Source organism: Haliotis cracherodii, unplaced genomic scaffold (assembly GCF_022045235.1).
Source record: "Haliotis cracherodii isolate W230 unplaced genomic scaffold, xgHalCrac1.p SCAF_12, whole genome shotgun sequence".
In the NCBI taxonomy this organism is placed as follows: Eukaryota; Metazoa; Mollusca; class Gastropoda; order Lepetellida; family Haliotidae; genus Haliotis; species Haliotis cracherodii.
Genome location: NW_027266267.1, coordinates 4,044,575 through 4,069,085, shown reverse-complemented (window position 1 = coordinate 4,069,085; position 24,511 = coordinate 4,044,575). Strand labels below are relative to the sequence as shown.

General features: G+C 40.3%; 1 protein-coding gene across 1 annotated transcript in view; it reads right to left on the bottom strand.

Moving 5' to 3' along the window:
- LOC139458098 (cell adhesion molecule CEACAM1-like) overlaps positions 1–23,083 on the bottom strand; it is a 60,734-nt gene extending 37,651 nt beyond the window's left edge. The window contains exons 1-5 of the mRNA XM_071239412.1: positions 23,054–23,083; positions 22,879–22,945; positions 16,443–16,784; positions 15,689–15,985; positions 13,101–13,367 (exon numbers count right to left, since the gene is read on the bottom strand). Coding sequence (XP_071095513.1) covers positions 13,101–13,367; positions 15,689–15,985; positions 16,443–16,784; positions 22,879–22,945; positions 23,054–23,083 — 1,003 coding nt within the window. The remainder of the gene's footprint in view (positions 1–13,100; positions 13,368–15,688; positions 15,986–16,442; positions 16,785–22,878; positions 22,946–23,053) is intronic.
- Between the last annotated feature and the right edge of the window lie 1,428 nt (positions 23,084–24,511).

The window sequence follows — 24,511 nt, the reverse complement described above, 5'->3', positions numbered from 1 at the left end:
TAGAATATGCCTGGATATAATAGAAAATGTACACACAGATTGTCATAGAACATTCCTGATATACTGGTACATGTCCACACATGCACAGGTTGTCATCAACGCACACATCTCCTCACTTCACCCAACCACCCATGTATATCTCCCGGATTCATCCAACCACCCATGTTTATCTCCCGAATTCATCCAACCTCCCATGTATATCTCCCGAATTCATCAAACCACCCATATATATCTCCCGAATTCATCCAACCACCCATGTATATCTCCCGTATTCATCCAACCACCCATGTATATCTCCCGAATTCATCCAACCACCCATGTATATCTCCCGAATTCATCCAACCACCCATGTATATCTCCCGAATTCATCCAACCACCCATGTATATCTCCCGAATTCATCCAACCACCCATGTATATCTCCCGAATTCATCCAACCACCCATGTATATCTCCCGAATTCATCCAACCACCCATGTATATCTCCCGAATTCATCCAACCACCCATGTATACCTCCCGAATTCATCCAACCACCCATGTATATCTCCCGAATTCATCCAACCACCCATGTATATCTCCCGAATTCATCCAACCACCCATGTATATCTCCCGAATTCATCCAACCACCCATGTATATCTCCCGAATTCATCCAACCACCCCTGTATATCTCCCGAATTCATCCAACCACCCATGTATATCTCCCGAATTCATCCAACCACCCATGTATATCTCCCGAATTCATCCAACCACCCCTGTATATCTCCCGAATTCATCCAACCACCCATGTATATCTCCCGAATTCATCAAACCACCCATGTATATCTCCCGAATTCATCCAACCACCCATGTATTCCTCCCGAATTCATCCAACCACCCAAGTATATCTCCCAACTTCCCCAAACCACCCAAGCATATCTCCCAAATGCACCCAACCATCCATGTTTATCTCCCCACATCACCCAACCACCCTTGTGTATCTCCCAACATCACCCAAACACCCAAGTATATCTCCCCACTTCAACTAACCACCCATATTACTGCATCACGTAAACACCTACACACCGCTTGTATAGTTTATCAAGAGGGACTTACTTAGGATTTAGTATCTTAGAACTCGGTATCCATGGAAGGTAAATTGGGAAAAAGATGAGATTGTGTTTAGATGTAACATTTTTCTTATTTAAAAGTTGTAATTTGATGTTGCATTTAATGCCATACTGTTAATTTCAGCATTATAGCCTAATACTGGTTATTAGTCCTTTATCAGAGAAACCTCGATCAAGTCATTACATTACATATGACAGTATTACCCTGACTTGGGACATTCTTTCTTCCCATTTGAGAATATGTGCTGATATTTCCTGCAGACTTGGGACCGAGTATCAAACCTCTCACAAGTTAGAGATAGATCTCTGAACAGACCAGTATTTACGTCCCCTGTCGCAAATAGGAGGGAGAATGGATTTTTTTGTGAAAATATAATGTTTTGAGTTTGGAGTAATTAAAAACGCAAAAAAGTCGCCACACTAAAACGCATATAATTGATTTGGAATATCTGGCCTTATTTTCATTTGGATGGCCTATTCTAAATTAAACTGATTAGAGATGACTCGATAGCAAAATGATCATTATCAGATATAAATAACAAGCTTGAGATTGTGTTTCATGATCACAAAACAATTTAAATCAACTGTAGCTCAACAGGTGTCTGTTGATTTCTGTAATATCAGAAGCGGAAATTGTAACGTTAACTTTCATACCTCTACGTCTGTACACAAAATCTGGTGAGGTGAGATGAAATGTGGTTTAATGTATATGCGTGTGCATGACTGCTGGTACTAGTCTCACTGAGATAAGATGCCACAGTTAAATAAGACACTCCTCTCAAACACAGAATACTGACTTCAAACAGACCAGTCCTCCATTTATCCAGACAGGGAAACAATACGTACTATATTTAACCTCTTTTGTCATGACGTGGCTGATGACTTTCCCCTCTCCGGACTGACCCTCCATCTGCCAGACAACAGAGGCAGTCTGCGCAAAACCTGACATTGACTAACTATACCATAAATCACCATCAAATGTCCATCACAAGCCATAACATTATGCATGTTAAACAAAGGACTAAATTAGAAACACATTTTTTTTTACATGTATTTCCTTTCACTGTGGGTTTGACAATGACACACATCGTGACACTAGGGGAAATCGAAAGTTGAGCCTCCAATATGTCAATAACTCGTGTGATAGTCAGGGTATGTATAATAAATTAACACAGCTGTATATAGCGGTAAGCTGATCAAAATACATAAAGACAATGTTTGAGTCAAGGGTAGACCTACTAAAACTGACTGCAGTTATCGGCATGGCATCTCAAATTCCAAAGTAGTAGACAGTAGTAGTAGAAGTAGTAGTAGTAGTAGTAGTAGTGGTACGAGTAGTATAGTAGTACTAGTAGTAGAAATAATAGTAGTAGAATTAGTTGTAGTAGTAGTATATAGTAGTAGTAATAGTAGTAGAAATAATAGTAGTAGAACTAGTGGTAGAAGTAGTATAGTAGTAGTATAAATAGTAGTAGTAGAACTAGTAGTAGCAGTAGTAGAAATAGTAGAAGTAGTAGAAGTAGTAGTGAAATAGTCGTAGCAGTAGTAGCAATAGCAGTAGTAGAAATAGTAGCAGTAGTAGAAATAGTAGTGCAGTAGTAGTAATAGTAGTTGTAGAACTAGTAGTAGTAGTAGATTATTTGTTTGTTTCTTCTTTAACCTGCATTAAGGAATATTCTAGATATACGATGGCAGCCTATAAATACTCAATGCAGTGATTGGTATTGTGAGCAACAATCCACGCCGTCGGAGTACGATGACTTGCATTCAACTAACTCATCAAGTCCCGATCCATTAAGTATGTATAGTCTCTTACGAGCAGCACAGGTTGCTGGGAACCTATTGTAACCTGGAATCACAACGGGGTAAGAAGTAGCTGCAGTAGTTAGCAACATAAAAGCATGTTGGTATCTTCAATACCAAAACATATTTTGAATAAGTGCGTGAAGTTATTAACGCTCCTTTTAGCAATATTCCGACACTATCATGGCGGGTGACACCACGCATGGGCTTCCTCATTTGCACCCATACGAGGGATCTAGCTCGGCTTTCGGAGGGACAGGCGAATGCTTTAATCATGTTTACACTGTAGCATCTCCTGTATACCTTAGGGCGTTGAATGGTGCACACGTATATGCATAATACACTGTATCTTTATATACTGTCTGCTTATGTGTGGGCTTTGTGTAAAATAGAAACCATAGAACAAAGCAAAAGGTCTTCTAATAATTGGTGTACCTGTGTTTACACCTGGTATCATCACTATTTACAGTGGGAATAGTACAATCCACTGTGCTTCCAGCAGATTTATGAATAAATACGGTAAGAGTTTTACCGCTTTTATTATTATATGTACAGATTATCAGCTGAGGGTCCTTGGTCCCTCTACACGCACCCCAGACAGCGAATGGGACTTCTCCCAGCAAGCGCTTCACAGTCGAACCTTCACAGAACTTTTCCGAGAATGTGAAAACTCCCTGAGACTGCAGCCTTCTGCATTACCCAGATTGTCAGAAGGGCCGTATTCCTGGAAGCAAACCCGGGCACTCTTCCAATGGCAGGCAACAGATTGGGAGGTACCAAACCTAAGGCACCGAGAACAGTGGGGATTGGGACAACTTAGTACTTCGGATGCAGGCGTGACATTTCGAAAGCGAGGTCCGCATATTTGCCATGTTTTTCCCGAATCTTGTCAATCACATTAGTGTCAAAAGGGACAGAAAATTCAATGAAATAAATGGTTTCATTGGATTTATCAAAAAGGGCAAGATCGGGTTTGGTGGCCTGGATACTCTGAGGTTTTTAACGGGGCTATTCCAAAGAATTTCGTATTTATCATTTTCCATGACGCCTTCTACATATTCTGGGTCGTACCATAGATTGACCTCTTTGTCAAAACCACAAGCATGGCGAAGACAGTAATAAAATGATCGAGCTACACCATCATGTCACTTAAGATACTGTGTTTGTGCCAAAGCTGGGCATACACTGAGAATGTGTTGGACACTCTCATTAAATTCATTCCATAATCTACATTTCATATTTACATTTTGATGCAAAATCACACATTAACGGTTTTGAGTTGGAAGTGACTGGTCCCGAGCAGCAAACAGAAAGCCTTCTGTTTCACTTTTCGGGCCACCCAACCTCATCCAAGCTAAAGACTCTGCAGGGTTGTTGATCTTCTCAACACACTGTACATAAACTCGATGCAGTGGTCGTTCAGATAGCCTCATCTTGAAAAACTGAGTCTAGGCCGATAATGGCACTTCGCTTGATTGACATTCATTTCTGTACCGTCCAGCAGTACAGAACCATCAACAAAATCAACACTGACATTGAGATTATGTCCCACATCTTTGGCTCGTTTATGGAAACTGTGGAATGCCTTGTTTTTATAAGTCAGGGTGTCAATACACTGAATTTCCTTTTTCGTCCAATCAGCAACACCAAAAGAATACGAAAGGATGGTTACAGCATAAGTATTTATGGCTTTACTTCATTGCGACCATTAAACTCTGTACTTCAGATTTTCTTAATTCAATATTTGTACTCTGCCAGAAGTTTTTCCTTGATGTGGACATTCTATTATTATTTTTATTTCTATTTGAAAAGGGTATATTTAATCAATATGTACTGATACTTGTGTGTGTGAGTTATATGTTAAGTCATATTTAGGTAACATGGTAATTTAAGTCACCCAGCCATTGCATAAGGATCGTTAGGTTTACATCGCAACATAATTTAGGACATGGAAGCTTCAGCCAGGCAATTTCTGAGGAATGATCTGACAAAGCAAAGGAATCATGACCTTTCCTAAATGGCTACAAATCATTTCTGATTAACATAGGACAGGAAATAACTCTGAAGATATCAAAGTGAACTATTTCCGTTTCATTTGTATCATCACGACGAGTATTCAGGAACAAACATTCGAAAGCTAATGACCACAAGTGGCTATATTTAATTCAGCCCCAGAAGCCAAATCGGTTGGTCGATTTAGTGTCACGGCACAGTAGCCAACAAGGATGTGTAGTGAACAAAGACATATGTTTTACATAAACACTACGGACAAAGTTCTGCAAGAATGACAATGCACAACAACTACGTTCTTTACAACCCTAATCATCGAACACCTTGGCTTAAAAGGGATCACAAAACGTCTAAACGTTGTTTATAAACACGAGCTATTTGTCACCTGCAGTGTTTAAGAAGGATTTTAGAAGCCACATTTCTTCCAAACTATATACCTATTCCGAGCGATTGAGTGAGTTTGGTTTGATGTCACTTTAACCAGTATTTCAGTTATACCATTGCATATCATTTTCATGTGGGAAGAACCTACACATGTTTATCAGTATTTTTCAAAATCAACGAATATGGTTTTAGTGCTGACAAACATATTATCACATCACATCAAAGTCAATGATAACGTCGTTTTGCTTTTAGGGGCTGAACTTGTAGAGGGGTACATGGACATATACTAAAACGTCATTGACCTAAAGAATTGAAGTATTGCACATCTTCGGATATAAGATAAGATAGAACGTGATATGTCAAATATCATATACATTCGAAAATATAACACACCATGTATATGTAGAGTCAAGCGTATTTATTGTCATTGGATCAAAGGAAATGTGTCAAATCGAACTAGATTATAACTGAATAATTAAAATGAAAGAAACACATACGTCCTGAACACAGGAAACATTCACAATACAATACCTAAAGTTTATTATGGTTACAGGAAGAGAATCTTAATGGATCTCAACTTAGTTATTATGAGGAACACAACTTTTCGTAGTATGTGCTCACTCCTTCGTCAGGTGAATGAATGCTATGAGACAGAGAGCATAATTATATATGTACATATCAGAACAACAAAAGTAATATAATAGCCAAAGGTGGACTTAACAAGGGAAGCCACAGATAATTGGCGCTGATGGGTGATTAGCAAAAGACAATGGAAGCCAACACATCACAGTAATTAGCGCTGAAAGTTAGGGACACCTGGAAGCCAGGGTCCCATTCAGGTACAATGTATTAAAGGCAGTCAATCATAGTGTCCGCTGGCATTAGTACAAGCAACTACACACGCACGAGCATGTACGTCGTAATATAAGTGCAATATTTCTCAACGTGATATCAAAACCAATTTCTCCTCACCGTGTATATTTCGAATACAAGAAGGCTATTGTATTAATAACAGAACTAATATCGTCACGTGCCACTCAAAGTATTCTGCTTCCTTGTCTAGTCGTGACTAGTATCCGGGTCCCATATAGGTACAATGTGTGCAGTCTTGGGACCCTGTCATGTTATGTCTGGAATACTGCCAACATTGAGTGAAACCATACTCATCCACCTGCTGCCTTAACACCTGTTTCCATTGGCCTCTGTATATGAAGGATAGTTGTGAAATCGATCCTCAACATGGTACCGCCCTATTAGTTTTTGCGTTAGTAAAAGTTTCGCTTTTCAGCTGCATTAAATAGGGACAAAATATCAGACTTTATGACTCGACTCATAACGTGTCAAATACTTCTGCTTCTCATACTGTTGTCATCTGTAGAGACAGCTGACGGGTTGAGAGATGTGGAACTGTTCTCTCACATAAGGCTGCACCTGGTACTTTGATCCTCTGTAGAGGCAACTGAAGGGTTGAGAGATGTGGAACTGTTCTCTCACATGAGGCTGCACCTGGTACTGTGATCCTCTGTAGAGGCAACTGAAGGCTTCAGAAATGTGGAACTGTGGTCTCACATGAGGCTGCACCTGGTACTGTGATCCTCTGTAGAGGCAACTGAAGGCTTCAGAGATGTGGAACTGTTCTCTCACATAAGGCTGCACCTGGTACTTTGATCCTCTGTAGAGGCAACTGAAGGCTTCAGAGATGTGGAACTGTTCTCTCACATAAGGCTGCACCTGGTACTTTGATCATCTGTAGAGGCAACTGAAGGGTTGAGAGACGTGTAGATGTGGAACTGTTCCCTCAGTAGTCGCTCATAATCTTGTTGTGACAACACATTCCCGACGTCGATTTCTGCATAATCACTGGTGCTCCTTGACAGACGATTTCCCACAACTGTCAGGTATGCTCCTGACCTGTAATTATTACAAAGGAACACTTCTTATGTCACTTGTTATGTGCTATTTAGAAAAAAATACCAACTGAAACATTGACGTTATTACACTTATCGTAATGAATAGATGATACTAATGTTTACTTTTGTCAAATGCTATGACATCCATGTGTCCAGAGTATAGTTTATGGTGTCATACCTTGTTTCATGGTCATCTGAAAATCAAGATAAAACCAATTAAATATTAACAATTTCATGTCTTCGTTTTTAATTATTCTAATGTGTGGCGTATCTAACTGCAGGCCCTGGGGGTATACACGTGAAAAACATATGTGCATACTGTGTAAAGGCGCGTAGCAAAAAATAAGCTAGTTCTTATAAGGAAAAAATAACACAAATTAATCATTAACACAACGGTACGAAATTAGTGACATCGTTCAGCGTAATTCTTATTCTTATTCTAATCAACCATTAGGCAAACAGCTTGTGGGCGTGACCTGTTTCTTTCGGTTTATGGCAATATGTACATTACACACAAAGAAATTGCTTGGTTAGCCAATCAAATGCCTTGGAATCAGTTACACCTATGTATGACATAACAACATTATAGGCGTCCATGACGATGTGTTTCAAGTACACGTGAACGCATACCAATTGAAAAAGACATGTATGATCCTTGGCAACATGATGCAGGATGACGCCAAAAAACACGGAAACTATCTTATCTTACAATGTACAAGTGTGTACCAGTACCTTCACCATCCTCGCGCCCCAGTATAGCGACCGCTGCTACTACCACAGCGACAGCAGTGAGCACGACAGCATAGACGGCGACAACAGGGGCGATATCGTCTACACTTGGAGCATGCACTGTGGACACACAAACATGGATATTATGAGTATCTGGAACTACATATGTTGATACTACTATTACAAATATAAGACATAGCGTCCATTCGCTCGTTTATCGTTATTCTTATTCCTGATGTGCTTTCAAAGGTTTTGCTTATTGAGGGGCTTTTGCAAAGTACGCCACCACATACTCACCTTGTATATCCTCATAGCTCCCGTCTGATTCCACGTCATGCCTATATGTAACCACACTGAAATAATACATACGAGTGAGAACATCCTGCCGAGATAACTGAACGTATATATATTATAGAGAAACAAAACAGAGCTTATATTGTCACTGTAATCTAAGTTATATATAACAAATTTAAAGCATGAAACTCACCCAGCATTCCGAATCGCTGAAAGCAAAAGTAGAATAATAAGACTTTACCTGTACACACGTCTTAATGAAAATGGGTATTTTGTGTTTATTATTATCTTGCATTCCACGATTTGAATGATCTCAATAAGGACTTTGATAAACAAGCTGAACGTGACGAAAATAATGTTCAGGTTACCTCTCTGTGATCGATACATATTCTCCAGAAGAACTGCTTTGATCAAATATATAAAATATTCAGTTTGATTTTAAACCAATGAAAAACACAATAAACGTATTCCCCCAGCTAAGTGCGGCTTGAAATAACAAACAAGCAAACAAGCAATCTTCTCCAATGACCACAATTGATTAATGTGTTATCAAGGCCCGTTTTATTTTCATCACTATCAGCAAAGTGACATTCACGCGAGAGGGTAGTGTGGACATGACTGTTCAGGTATGGTGTGTTGTTCTTTGGGATACGTATAACAGGATTGTATATACAATACAAATGTAAAAAAATAAATCATCGTCCATGTGGTTATTTGAACATGTCATATATTGTGTATATGTAAAGACGGTGATGTTGCGTGTACAAACATCATTTAAGAGAGATGTTTATTGTACTACCTTAACATTGATCGATATATGAAATGAATTTTACATGTACTTGAAGCAAGGAAACACGAACATGGCGGTTTTTAGTTAGTTGATACCATTGATGGTTGGTTGGTTCTTGAGGCATGTGTCGTTTTTAACAAACTGCATCAACAAACTGTCATTCAAGCGAGAGGGTAACCAAGTCTTGACTGTTATTTAAATAAGGGGGGTTATGGAAGGGTTACCACTGTGTGGATATGTATGCTCAAGTCAGAAATCTATTCAAACATGAGTGTGTATAAAACATAATCTACGAAACAACAGGTGGCTACACTTGAACTCCTATACATGAGGAAAACTAAACCTTGCCAACGCATAGAACGTATTCACAGCTTAAGGAATAAGTACTTCATTGGTTTCAGGTACTCTTTCCCTATGAAGAGCAATGAGAATGTTCAGGTCATGCTAGGTCGTGTTATTCAGATGAATACATTTATATTCTACGCCTTCTAATTAGAATTTCAAAATCATCTAGTTCAGGGAAATTGTCGTTTTCGCATAAATATTTTAATCATACTTTGCATAAGATTCATTTGCAATACATTGAACTCAAACTTCTGAAAATCAAAACATATTTCTAATGGGGCGGACAACTGGAAGAGCAGCAAATGCCGGCTTAAATGGGTATTGGATGACTGTAATAAGTAAAGATAGTTCCCCCAGAGGGAGGAGCATTTGCGTGATGGTCAACACAGACTGATTGATTGGTCCAATATCAAGTACTGTTCCTCACATTGCCGACACAGAAATAAGAATTCAAACAGAATATTGAAAGCATTTGATTATTTTACAGTTTCGAATTATAATGGCAAAAGCCAATCAGTTGGAATATTGCCGAGTGCGGCGTTAAACAACACACAAACACACATTGCTGACCTTGTACCTGCTAGGAACAACAGCCCACGTACGTCGACGGTGCACCATTCTACACGGTGTAGCCACCCAATCCCCATTCTAGCTGGTTATTACGACACCCTTGAGACACACCCTGTACACACCACCTACTTTAATGTCAACCAAATCCCTCTTTCTCAAACCTACACGCAGTGAATACCCAACGTGCTCTATATAAACGATAGTCAACACAGACCAATTGATTGGTCCAGTAGCATGTACTGTTCCTCACATTGCCGACACAGAAATAAGAACTCAATCAAATTATTTCAATCGTTTCATGATTTTAAACGAAAAGTTTCGAATTATAATGGCAAAAGTCATTCAGGTTTGTTTTCTAGCGCACGTTGACGAGTTACACATGTACTTAAAATGTGGCTTTAAATTTGTTTTGTTCAACTTCCGCAGGACGTTCAGACTTTAGAGTTTACCAGTCACTCTGTGACCAGTATGGAATAAATCAAAATACAAAATATGTTCCCTATTTGTCAAAATGTTTGCATTTATGTTCTTTTGTGGTGTCATGTCGCCACCACCCTAAGGATACCACCACAACGGGGCGATCAGAGACAGGTCGTATTGATTATGCAGTTTACAATTCCCGTATGCCTTTATACAATGTATTATTTAAAGTCTCTACGACCTCAAATTCATTGGACAGACTGTGGTGTACAGCACACGTGGTGTCAATCTCCTTCCAACTGTTTGATATATGCCTGGTCGTCAGAAACAACCACAAACAAGAGCCTACGTACGCAGCCGTTGTATCATGGTACACGGTGTAGCATCTACGAACAACAGCCTACGTACGCCGTCGTTGTATCATGGTACAGGTGTAGTATCTACAAACAACAGCCTACGTACGCCGCCGTTGTATCATGGTACAAGTGTAGTATTTACGAACAACAGCCTGCGTACGCCGTCGTTGTATCATGGTACACGGTGTAGCATCTACGAAAAACAGCCGGCGTACGCCGTCGTTGTATCATGGTACAAGTGTAGTATCTACGAACAACAGCCTACGCACGCCGTCGTTGCATCATGGTACACGGTGTAGCATCTACGAACACCAGCCAGCATACGCCGTCGGTGTAACATGGTATACCTCACTCGTGAAGTTCCGGGGTAGATTAGGTCTTCAGCAAGCCATGCTTGCCGTAAAAAGTGACTATGCTTGTAAGAGGTGGTCAGATTCGCAGCCTTGGTTGATGCATGTCATTGCATCCCGATTGCGTAGATCATACAGCTGCAATATTGCCGGGTGCGGCGTTAATCAAACACACCAAAACTGTGCAGAGTTGCGTTCCTTAGGCACGCCAGAAACCTATGATTGTGGGCTCGAATCCCGGTTCGCGCCGATTATGTTTCTAGATTCACCGAAGTGGTAAAATTCTAAGACCTGCATCACTTCGGGCTTTCCTCCCACATTAAGCTGACACGCCGTGATATAACTGTAATACTGTTAAAAGTGGCGTTAAACCCAACTCACTTGCGCTCTATACAAACTATAGCTTAGAGAAGCTAACAGTGATAGTGTTCTTGGAGCAAGATGATATATAGATGTGATAAGAAAGAGGCGGACGTTAGCGTGCAGATATCTCCACAGAACTGAAGTAATGAAGTTCAAAGAGTAGTAGTGGAAGGAGTTATATTTCTGTGTTCTCAGCAGGCAAAGGTCGGCAGATCACAATTTGTCAGTGTATCAGAGACTATGCTTTGTTTTATGTACTCACGACTGGGGTCTTGCTGGAGTTGGTCTTCTTTGTCTGCGCCGACTCTGATGGGAGAAAACATTGATGAGATTAGTTGACAGTCTGGGGAAGACTGTAAGTTGTATTTGGCGTGTAATTTCTGATGCATAGATAATAACATCAAGTACTTTTAAACGTGGGGCCACGTGGTACAAGCCTTAGTTGATCACACAGAACACCCAGGTTCGATACCATATAAGTACCATTTGCTGAACCCTTTCTGGTGTTCTCCACCTCGCAGATTGCCGACAGCGGTGTTATACCCTACTCACACAGTCACAAGTACCTATGATAATATTCTTACCTGTAAGGTCGCTTTCCTGAAATGTAGACGTCATTATTATCTTGTTAATCTCCACATCTATAGTAATTGAAATGCGACATCTTGGTACTGATTTTGTCTGTTAAATCTCAAACATGACTTAACATAATATGTTACTTTTGTGCATACAGCGTGGCTTAGAACGGATGTAGAATTGTTGATACGATGTTTAGTGTTAAATTCATCTTGACATGACATTACCTTTCTTGGCTTTGTGTCTGTACAGAAGGATGGCGAGGACCACAGCGACGAGGACGACGAGGACCGAGCAGACAACAGCTGTATACAAGACGTTGGAGACGCCAGATTCAGTTGCTTTAAAAGAAGAAGATCTATTGCAAATATTGCTCCATGTACGTCTCGGGATCCACCATTTAATATTATGGGTGTAGCTATAGTTAGGTGGGGTGGGGGAGATTTCTGGATTGCTGTTACAGACTAAATATTGTTTCGGTCACTGCTTTAAAACGAATTGAACTTTGCTTGGCATAAAACCTGAGGACCTTTACTTATCTTGAACAAATTACGTTTAAACAACTCCGAGAACCCCTCCACCCCTCCCCGCCCCAGAGTTTTGTTACTTACTAGGTACAGTCACAACAACAGCGCGACTGTTTACGTGGCCTACAGTGTTCTCAGCTCTGCAGGAGTACGCGCCATGAAGGAAGACATCAAAGTTCTCGTTTGTGTTGGTGCATTCGTAATATTGATGAGAAGTATAAATGGATTTTGAAAGCGTTTCACAAGTCATTGGGTACGTTCTGTTTGTCAAATCATGTCTTAAATATACACTAGGTTTCGGATTACCCTCCACGACACAGAGGAAGGACACAGAGTCTACTTTTCTTGGAATATTGTTTATAGAAATATCAGAAACGTTTTTGACAGACGGAGGATCTGAAATAGAAGAAATACATATCCATGTTGAAATCAGTTTCATTGGGACCTGTATTGAATATTTCAAATTAGATAACAGCTGCGCTATATTAATGTATTCGATTTATTTGTCGCCCAACTTATCTGAAGATGTAAGGAAGATTAGATGTCAGGACAAATCTGAAGTTCTTACACTGTATATCCAGCTTTAGGTTCCGAGACTTATTTCCATGTGTGTTGTTGACGTGACAGGTGTACAGATCAGACAGAGATCTGTTTACAGCTGGTATAGACAACACAGCCTCCCTCTGTCCCGAAGTCACCTTCTGTCTGGATGTGTCCAACCAGGTCACAGTGCAGGCGGGGTTACAGTCAGCAGAACATCTCACTGTGAGGGGGTCACCTTCTGTGGCAGTCACTTTGTCGTGAGTTTCGTTAAAATGTACCGTGTTTGGTCCATCTGAATATCAGAAATAATTAAAGAATTTTTTCAACGCGATTATTGAGTTCGCTGTTGATTTCATCATCCAAAAGGTGAGGTGAGGTGAAATGAGGTTTAACGTCGCGTCCAAGATTATTGCACTTATATAGCAACGTGCATGCACGTGTGTATGTTGCTGCTTGTACTAGTCGGGACTGATGGCGATTTATAGTGCTAGCCCACTGAGATACCATGCCGCAGTTTAACATGAATACCCCACTCAGAGACAGTATACTGACTCCGAGCCGACCAGTCCTTGTTTTAGCCCCTTAATGCCGAACGCCAGACAGGGTAACAACAAGTACCATCTTTTAACGTCTTTTGGTATGACGCGTCCGGGAAACGAACCCCGGACCTTCCGCTCTCCGGGCGGACGCTATACCACTGGACCACGGAGGCGGTTCATCATCCAAAACATTCACAGAACCACTACAACCTGGTGATATAAACCTGAGCTTTGTCTTAAACATTTATATTTAGTTTGGTAACGTTGACTAAAGGATCTAATTACGAGAAAGAAAAGCCAGGCATATTCTACCAAAATCAAGAATACCTGTTGAGCCCGTAAGGTTTAAAAAATATACTTAATGAAGATTGTATTTGGCTTAGTAAGTAACACGATGCTTATTCTTCCAAGGGGTTACATTTCCACTGTGAGAGGGGCACCTTCTGTGGCACTCACTGTGCTGGTTGAACCATTAAACAGTATCTGCCCAGGTCCATCTGGAATGTTTGCTAATAATTTACATTTCTGCTGTCATTAACAGTGTAATATGACACTGTTCGTTTAAGGGCACTGCTGGTGTATGACAAATAGTTTGCTTCGTGATGTCAAATTAGAACCTTTCGGAAATGCCATTATTCCAATACAGTAAACTACGGTTATAACGAACTCAACGGGACCACTAATTTCTGTTCGTTATAACCGTAGTTCGTTATAAGCATATATACAGCATAACTACAGCAAATGGTCGGGACAAAAAAGTAAGTTCGTTATATCCGTCAGTTTATTATAAGCGTGTTCGTTATAAACGTAGTTAACTGTACATTATGCTGGTCGTAAGAGTGTATTAAATGACTGTAGTGGTCAGTTTCGTTTATTTGGTTGACTGCATGGCATCGTACGATGATGACGACGATGTAGATAGTTCACAATATCAATAAGTAGATTGTTTGGTAAATTTACGCGATTATTAACAGGCTACTGAAGGTAGAAGATGGCTGAGTGCAACATTATACATGCTGAACGTCTTTGTGCTCTATCGAGGATATTTAGCGCCCGTTGTGAGTCAATATCGGTTCTAACCACGTCAATAGATGAGATAAACAGCGTATTTAACTACCATTACTATTTTGATTTTTTGTGATTTCACTTCTCAAACAAAGTACTTGAACCATGTTCGGAGCCAAACCACTTTCGTCAGGGTTCACACACGAGATCGGAAATAGTTCAGACTTAAACAACAGACGAAATTTAGTAAGTACAGACTTTTCTTGTTGTAATTTATGTTTGATACATGCAAACTGAAGACACATTCCACAATTGTATGTGGTTCATATGACAATCTAACCAATTAGAATGTAAGGCAGTTGTTAGCGCGAAGGAATACTGGTGATGCACTTGGCACAACCACCATGTGCAAACAGCTGATCAGACACGTGTTAACATTTTGTAAGTATTATCAATACAAAAGCAACTTGACAGATTTGACGGTAAATTTTTAGGGACAAACAAGAAGGCCAGGCGACTACCAATTATCAAATGCCAAGTTTCTTTCAACAAAGTCAAGGGTCGCGACCCATCAAACGAGCCTTTACCTTTGACCAGTGACGAGATTATCTGATACATGAGGTGAGGTGAAATGGGGTTTAACGTCGCGTCCAAGATTATTGCACTTATATAGCGACGTGCAGGCATGTGTGTGTGTGGCTGCTTGAACTAGTCCGGGCTGATGCCGAATTATAGTGCTAATCCACAGAGGTACCATGCCGCAGTTTAACATGAATACTCCACTCAGACACTGTATACTGACGCCTAGCCGACCAGTCCTTGTCTCAGCCCCTTAATGCCGAGGGCCAGCCAGGGTAACAACAAGTACCATCTTTTAACATCTTTTGACGTGGCCGTTGATCGAACCCGCCCCGGGCAGACGCTCTACCACTAGACCACTGAGGCGGTGATTACCTGATAGAGTGGCGATACCATTTTATAGGAACTGGGCGAGATTTATTTCACTATTTGATTCGACTATTTCACTGCCAGTTATATGATAAATGAAGTTGTTTGATGTTCTACTCACACTGAACATCCAGCACATGTCTGGCACTCCAGTCAGACTTCAGCTCCTCCTCCTTAGCCTGACAGGTGTAGTTGCCAGCCTTCTCTCTGCTGATGTCTTTCATAGTGAGGTTCGGGCCATCTACAGAGACGTCTCCACCTCCCTGAATCTCCTCACTGTTCCTCTTCCAGGTGTAGTTCATGGTCAGTGGGGGGTGGTCCGGGGGCAGACTCCGGGAGGAGGAGGAGCATGTCAGGGTCACACTCCCACCTGATACAGCTGAGGCAGGCCCTGTGATGTTGGGTTGTGATGGATTCCCTGTAACATCAACATAGAAGTGGGCTTTCAGGAATGAGCCGTCGCGAGTAAATGGGCACATCGGTACGATGTGTGAAGCCCATTTCGGGAGTCCCCCGCCATGATATCTCGCGTAAAAGCGGCGTAAAACCATTGTCACTCTCTCACCAACTCACTGGGTTTTTTTAAAGCTTGCAGAAACATCCATATAGAATTATTCCAGCGACAACGTGATACCGCCAGATACGAATTCCTCTACAACAATAAATCTAACATTACCTGCTACATACATAGTGACAATGCAGTTATACTTCAAGCAGACAGTAAATATATTAACAAGTTCCAGGTGACAGGTATTCTGATATCTAAATTTCCTGTCAGCAGAACAACTATAGTTACCATTTCATCACAGAAACACACAAAAGCGAACATGGGTTTACACATGCGTTGTCCAATAAAGTTTCCATCAATTACTCACGTGCAACAATCAGCAACTGTTTACAACCAGGCACCCTCTGGTTTCCTTCAAATTTCTGACATTCGTAGATACCGGCGTCCTCTGTAGTGACATTGTACAGTGTCAACCTAAACACTGATGAGGTGATGTTCCCTCGGACTCTGTATCTGTCTCTGTACAGTGTACGGTTGTTGTTCACTCTTTTAAGGTCACTGTTATTAAACTTATGAAAGAGATATTCCGTAGAATCGTTAAAGCTGACTCTAAACTCTCCGCCAGCCCGAGATACATCGAGGGAGATGGTCTGGTTTTCACCGACACGTGTAACGACGTAATCAGACCCGGTCGTGACAGACACGAGACCTGCAAATAAAACTTTCTATCATTATAAGTTCACATAATTTGAATAAACATAACAGCATGTTTCTTACTCAATAACCTCTAACATAACTTTCAGCAGTAATAAGGTTGTTAATTCAAGTGTAACAAGATTGGTTAAAATACATACCAACCACAATTAATCCCCCTGCAACAAAATATACCCCCAACATGTAACTCATTGCGTGGTGGAGCGCGATCAGGGTCTAAATGCCTTGGTATATTATTGTCGGTTTCAGTAGCTGCTGTCACCTACACGAGTTTCAGATCGTAACACTTCCGTGTAGAAATAGGTCATATCTTCTGACACTTACACCTGGCCCAAATAGACCTCAGCTCTGAGGTATCTTGTCAGCATTTAGTCACCAGACCACATTGTGCCATCATTGTTTGTTTGTTTGTTGTTTAACTCCGCACTCAGCAAAATTCCAGCTATATGACGGTGGTCTGTAAATAATCGAGTCTGGACCAGACAATCCAGTGATTGACATCATGAGCATCGATCCACGCAATTGGGATAAACAATCTGTCTGTCTGTCTGACATGCATCAACCAAGTCAGCGAGCCTGACCACCCGATCCCGTTAGTCACCTCTTACGACAAGCATAGACCTATTCAACCCCGGATCTTCACGGGTCTGTGCCATCATTGAACAGATACAATTGATCGAGAGTGTAAATCTCTTTGCAATGTCACCGTACTTTGTCTAGACTCGTATAATGCGAGTAACGAGCGCACCCCACTCCACGACGCGTTGACTTGATGTAGACTATCATGCAAACCAGGGTTCCGTTTGGATCTAGCACACCATTTTACAAAAAATACAGATACATTTTTATTTTAAATTTCACAGACGGAGCACCTTATGTAATATTATTGTGGGATATTTATCCAATATTGCCTTCATCGAACAACACTTTCTTTCGAATGGTATACATAATATTTCTGACAAAAATTACAGTACCACTTAAATATCCATGATCAGCCGGTTCTAGGTTCGAATTCAAGTTTCAGCATGGAAAGCATCTTTGGCCTGTCAACAGCGTAACCATACCGGTGGGCTTCAATGAACCTTGGTCCGCACCAACAGTAAAACAAATTGCCCGAAATAAGAGACTTTCAGATTCAGTTGATACAAAGTTCAATCCCTTAATATGCGACAGTCGTCCGCAAAATCAAATGTATTGGTAGAATATATTATCGACGCTTAACTGTGAGAACACGATGCGAGTCGCCCCACGTGATGCACGTGAAATGTGTCCCTTGAGCCTCCTCTCTGAAATGGAAGTCCTTGGGTAAATATAATGTTCCTTTAGAAACAACTTGAGCGTTTTGATCAATCAACAAAATTTTACTAACTGATGTAGATAGCCCCGATCAACAAAGGAATATTTATTTTCGATCTGTACATTTCTTTTGAAGAATGACAACAATGTTACATGTGTATTTATAATAACATTATGAATATAAGATAAATAGCCCGTTTCATAAACTGACTTACTCTTTGGGGGTGTAAATATTTGATTGTTAATTCCACATTATTTCTTCCATGGCACCGTGGCAGAACAATACATTCCTTAACTTTCGGTGCAGCCTTCACGATTTCGAATCCCACTGGACACTCAAGTATGTTTTTTGGCAAATTTTCTAAACTTTACAAAGATATGTAGTTCGTTACCTTTTACTAACAACATAAATACGTCACTGTTTTATTAGCATCAGGAAATGTTTAGCGGTAATACTCGTTGTACACGTTCGGTGGGTGTTACGTAATAAAGGACCCATTGCCACGCTAGGCGCCATGCTGTATCCTGCGCTGTAGGTGAGTCTTCGTCATTTGTATCAATGTATTTATCAAACCAAATACATTTTTATAATGAAAACAAAGTATGATGTAATACTAACGTGAGATGATATTCATTGTGACTGGGGATATATTGGAGTTATTTTCGGAAAGCGTCTGTAGTGAATCAAAATGAATGGCATGCGTGCTGGTTTTATAGTGCATGCTGATCATGACGCGGACCTTTGTTAACATCCGTGAACGTCCCGAAGTGTCTGGGATGTGCTATCGATCGAATTCAAAGTGAAATATTGTTCATATATATTGTAAAATATATAGAGAAGTAAAATGTTTGAGAGAAACAAATATGTTGAAATATACTATATCGTCAAAAAATTAATCTTATTGTTATTCGAACCGCCTTTTGCTAGCACTCATTAAATCACCACAAATGATATATGGTCGCCACTTATTCAATTGAACTTTATGATATATTGTATTGAACAAAATACTACCAAGATGAGTTATTATTTGTTTGCAGGACACTTGGTACCAATGACGCCGCCATTACGCACATTACGAGTTCAGGAAGATAAATAGAGAATACTACACTCATTCTCGTTAGATACCATTTTTACGAAACGAGTGGACTTTCTATGGTATCTGACCGAGCGAAAGCGAAAGTTCCCGAGTTTCGTAAAAATGGTATCTAACGAGAATGATTGCGGTATTTTATTTATTACCCACGTTACATATATATTTAAGTGTAAATACATAACAACTTTCGTTCGTTGACAGACCAAACTGAAAACGGTTGCAAAATCTGGTTGTGCATGAATATTGATATATGACCAAATATGGGCATTGTTGACATGTTTATGCATACGCATTAACAACACGCGCCTGCTGTTCTGTTTGCAAACAAACCAGCACCGACGCTCAAGATCCTTTTGGAAGAAAGTCTTCAACTTATGGTAATTCAAGCGCCATGTCGTTAGTACGCAGGACACCGATAAGAAAATTTGAAATGTCACATTAGCGCCGCGCTTTGAATATCGGACCATCAGTCGGTCACACTGCCTGGGTCCCGTCTGTGCAATCAAAATGGTTCGGTTTCCTTGACCCATCAACTGAATTTATATCATGTCTGTTCCATTTTGGAAGAGGGAAATCAGACTGTTCGTCAAAGACATTCATGTTAACTGTACCACCCTATATACTGAAGACGTGAAAATCAACAAACTCAAATCTTCTTGCATGTCAATGACAGCTTCGAACGATCGAAGGGCAAGGTCGCCTCCGGAATAAGAAACCGCGATCCACTCACAGCGTTTTACGCTAGAGATAAGGAATGTTATTGTTCACATTTTGGATGTTTGGGGCCACAACATCAGAAGTCAGGCACACTTCCACGGAGTTTTCGAATGATTTGTATCGGAACTGTGAACTTAAAGTGATCTGGTCGTGTTGTCGTGTTCGTTCATCCATGAACAACGCCTCCCGAAACAGCGCCACAAAATACGCTTCAAAGGGGACACCGATGGCACAACCGGATCATCCTAAGTAAGTCTCGATATCTGTCCAGATAGTTTAAACAGACTTCATTTCACCACGCTTATCCTTTAAGGTTAAATCAAATTGAAAGTTGCGAAAGTGGTCGGGTGCGTCACGCTCAAGGGAGGCGCTCGATCGGCAGTCGTACATTGTAAATCGATTTATAGATCTAGCTCGATTATATGTCTGTAGAAGCTCTATGCATAACTTATAGAGAATGCAAACCGAATTTGATGCGTGTGACTATCATGTTTAGTTTAATAAAGTGTTTGTAAATATCTCTCGTTCTCATGAATTTCTTCAGTTCTGCCTTGTAATCGCAAAATGAATGACGTCTTGCGATTTTTTATGAGTGAAAAAAGTAGTCCCCGTGTGACAGAGGTCACGGTTATCCAATCAAAACGAATGAAACAAAGTCAACCTTGTACGACACACGTGTGACGTACGGATTTAGTATCTTACCACCTTTATCTTCACCACGTGGGTAATAATGGATTGTAGCAGACCATGGATAATGAGAACGAAACAACTTTCCAGTGAGTGAAATATTTGAGAGTTTCAGTCTTTTTTCTAAACGACAAAATGTCATGTATTTGATTTCAAAGATCTGGTTCATAAAGTTAGTGATTGATTCATCATTTTTTATGTTTTAACGGCATTGTTCAGCCATCGGAATTCAGAGTGATTTTGGTCAAATACAGCTTTAAAAATTATATCAGTTATATCAATGAACGTCAGCATGTCGTTTGGGGCGGCAGACCGTGCTCGTCAGTCACTTCATTAAAGCCACGATCACGGCTGTGGTGCTACCACACCAAGTATCATAGGCAGGGCAGACAAACGACCCGCTCAATAAACGGGAATAAGAACAATGGTTCTATTGCGACCACCACACAGAATGTTTGTGTGTATGTGTGATTTGTGGTTGTGTGTGGGGTGGGGCTGTCTGTTTGTGAGAGGGTGGGTCTAGGTGTGGATGAATTTCAAATGGTCGGTCCCTTAAGACACATTATTCAGATACTTGAAAGTTATGCATACAAATAAGGTGTCATTCGACAATAAATGAAAAAGGGCCAGTCACTGTCTGAAACGTAAACCGAGGCATTGCAACTAAAGGATATCTGTGTTGTCATTAAAGATTGTCGCTCTGTTTTACAGCTCTGGTGATAGTGATTCATTTATGGCAAACCACATCAGGTGCAGGTATGTCAAAAGCATGTTTTTGCAAGAGTAATTCACCAGGCTAACTGTGCATCCATTATTATCACAACAGACCCAAACCCGGTTCACTTCGCTCAGATCCCACCACCAAGCTGGCGACGGCGTGAGCGTGGGTAGCAAACACACAGAACTGCTGTTTGACTGACAGGATTCACTCGGTTGCTGTGTTCTCTGTTCATTGTGTAATATTGAAAACATAGTCAACCTTTATTTATATATTTTACTTCCAAAAGGTAGGTTTAGAAAGTCTTCACATTCTGTATCACTTACTTTGGATATGTTGGAAGACTTTGCGATCTCATTTTCGTTAAAAGTTACAATAAGTAACCTGACCGGTGAGTGACCTGTGTGGAAAGTAACCTCCTTGTCCACAAATCCACGAAGCTCTAAAACAAACAATAACAATGTTCATGGTGTACCCGAAATACTCTAATTCTTATAAATGCGTTTGATGTTATATGTCCTTCAAATTCCTCGATTTGTGTGTGTATTGTGTGATTATCCGACCACATTGTTAAAGGCGGCCAGGGATGAGTGCTCATTATCATGGCTCGCCATTATCATTTACACAGTCAGCGGTCTCGGCATTTGTACCACGTAAATGGGAGATTTATAAGAGTTTAATCTTTAGTTGTGAATGCTATTAAAACATAGATGATTTTTAAATCCTCAAGTAAACAAAACATGTTTTTCATTTTGAACAGTCCGTTATGTATACTTGAACACATCTCTTTCCTTTTTCAATATCTAAATAATAGTTTCAGCACCTGAACTTTGTAAGGGCTCTCTTGACATGAAGACTCTTTACGTGTTGCAGACTTTTTCCGGTTCTAACACAGATTTAAGTTATGGGTATAATTCAATGGTTCCTTGCAAATGGACATCTTTAAGATTAGATGCTGAGTGAAGGCTTGTCCAACATCCAACAGCATGTCAAAATCCTTGTGAGAAGAAAAAGTGCCACATGTTGTCCTACCGCCTGCCTTATGTGTGTTGATAAGCACGCAGTAACATGTTCTCGGGTATCGATCTTCTGCGGTATATATTAATTTTAACCAATATGAAATGCATCACTTCACAACTGCTAGAGGAAATCTGTAAACTTAATACTCAATCATCGCCAAGGCAAATACTCCCGACGTGCAAATGCATGCATTCAAGTTCTTTCTGACTTTGATTTGTTGATGTGTGTGTTTTGATCATCCGACCACATTGTTAAAGGTTGTCAGGCATGAATGTTCATTATTGTACCTTGTCATTGTCATGTTCGCAAACGTTCAGCAGCCTACGCATTAATACCGCACAAACTAGGCATTAGTACCGCACAAACTAGGCATTAGTACCGCACAAACTAGACATTTACAATAGTTTAATCTTTCATAGCGAATAGGTGACTGAACTATTATTAGTAACCAGCTACTGTGAGTACACTAGCACTGTTTTTTCAATAAATACGTGGCATCTGCAACTCAGTGATTACCATTGTCATAATATTCCAAATACTTATATAAAGTAAAGTACCTTCAGTTTTCACCAAGGTCAGCATTATAAACAGAATCAAAACTGCCCGTCCGTCCATTTCTTTCATCTGCAGAAATAAGATGTTTCATAGTCACAGTGAATCATATGAGGTAGAAAATTGAAAGAGAGAAACCAGCTTCAACACTAGAGGTTTTTGTTGTACAGACAAACATACCTTAGGACATCCAGTGTACAGATTTGTCATAATAAAACCCTGGGAAAGCGTATTTTATTCTTGTATTGTGTGGAACGATTTAAATTCTTTCAACAGAATCCAACAGGATGCCCTGCGGTCAGGCCCTTTCAGCCATGACCACCTATACAGAGGATCAACTTGGAAACTTGTTTTGAGATGTAAGTTTTTGAAGGAGGTAACATTTAAAACCGAAATCACGTTATAATATTTGAACATATTATGGTATCATCCTTAGAAAGAAAAATGTCACTTTTTAACTTTGAACATCAGTTTACAGGTCTCGGATTTCATTTTGACAAAAGATGCTTATTTGGGAAAAGGATGTAACGCCATGTATGATAGCGTGAAACGCCTATACTGATATGTATCACACCATACCAAAACATCTGTAATACAAGTGTACATCTCAGATTAGAACCTCCTTGCCCAAAGCAGGTGTCAACATCCGAGGTCACAAGCATGACAACCACCAAAGTAATTAAACATGAAAACAGTATTTTCGTAAGTTGAAAGATAATATCTTACCGGTACATAAGTTTAAACTCAATGTGTTTAGCAAAATGGTTTGGGCAATAGCATTAATACCCTTCATCCCAATTGCGTAGATCTATGCCCAAGATATCAATCACTGGATTTACAGACCGCCGTCAGTAGGGTAAAAACCTACAGTTCCACAGAGACAATGGAATCCTCACCCACCCTAATCTCCTCAACAGTTGAAACATAATATCTACAAAAAATGCTTATCATCGTGACTTTATCGAATCACCTCCAAATGGTATCAGGAGATACTAAAAGTAGTCATGAATATGAGGCGTTACCAAGCGACTACAGTCTCTCTCTCTCTCTCTCTCTCTCTCTCTCTCTCTCTCTCTCTCTCTCTCTCTCTCTCTCTCTCTCTTTCATTTTGGGGGCACGTGTGGCCCACTCGTCTAAGGCGCCGCGATTCGCTGTGCAGAGTTGCGTCCCTTGGGCACGCCAGAAACCTCTGATTGTGGGTTCGAATCCCGGTTCGCCCCGATTATGTTTCTAGGTTTGTCAGTACCATACCCGTGCTCGTGGGTTTCACCGAAGTGGTAAACGTCTGAGACCTGCATCACTTCGGGCTTTCCTCCCACGGAAAACTGTTAAAAGCGGCGTTAAACCCAACTCACTCACTCACTCACTCTCTTTCATTTTAAAGTAGCGAAAGAAATCAATGAACCCTGAACCTTTTTTTCATTAATGTTCGAACTTGATAGCTCGGTCAAAGTATTAACTGTTTATGATATTAGACTTCCTACAGTTATCACACAGTTTGAAAAGACCGACATTAAAGCAAGTCTAGCTTTCGTACTTCGGTACAATCTTGAAACGTAAATATTGAGAATCATGTTGCTATAAGAAGGTAAGTATCTTATATTTTTAAGACTTTGCTATCATAATGTAAATTAAACA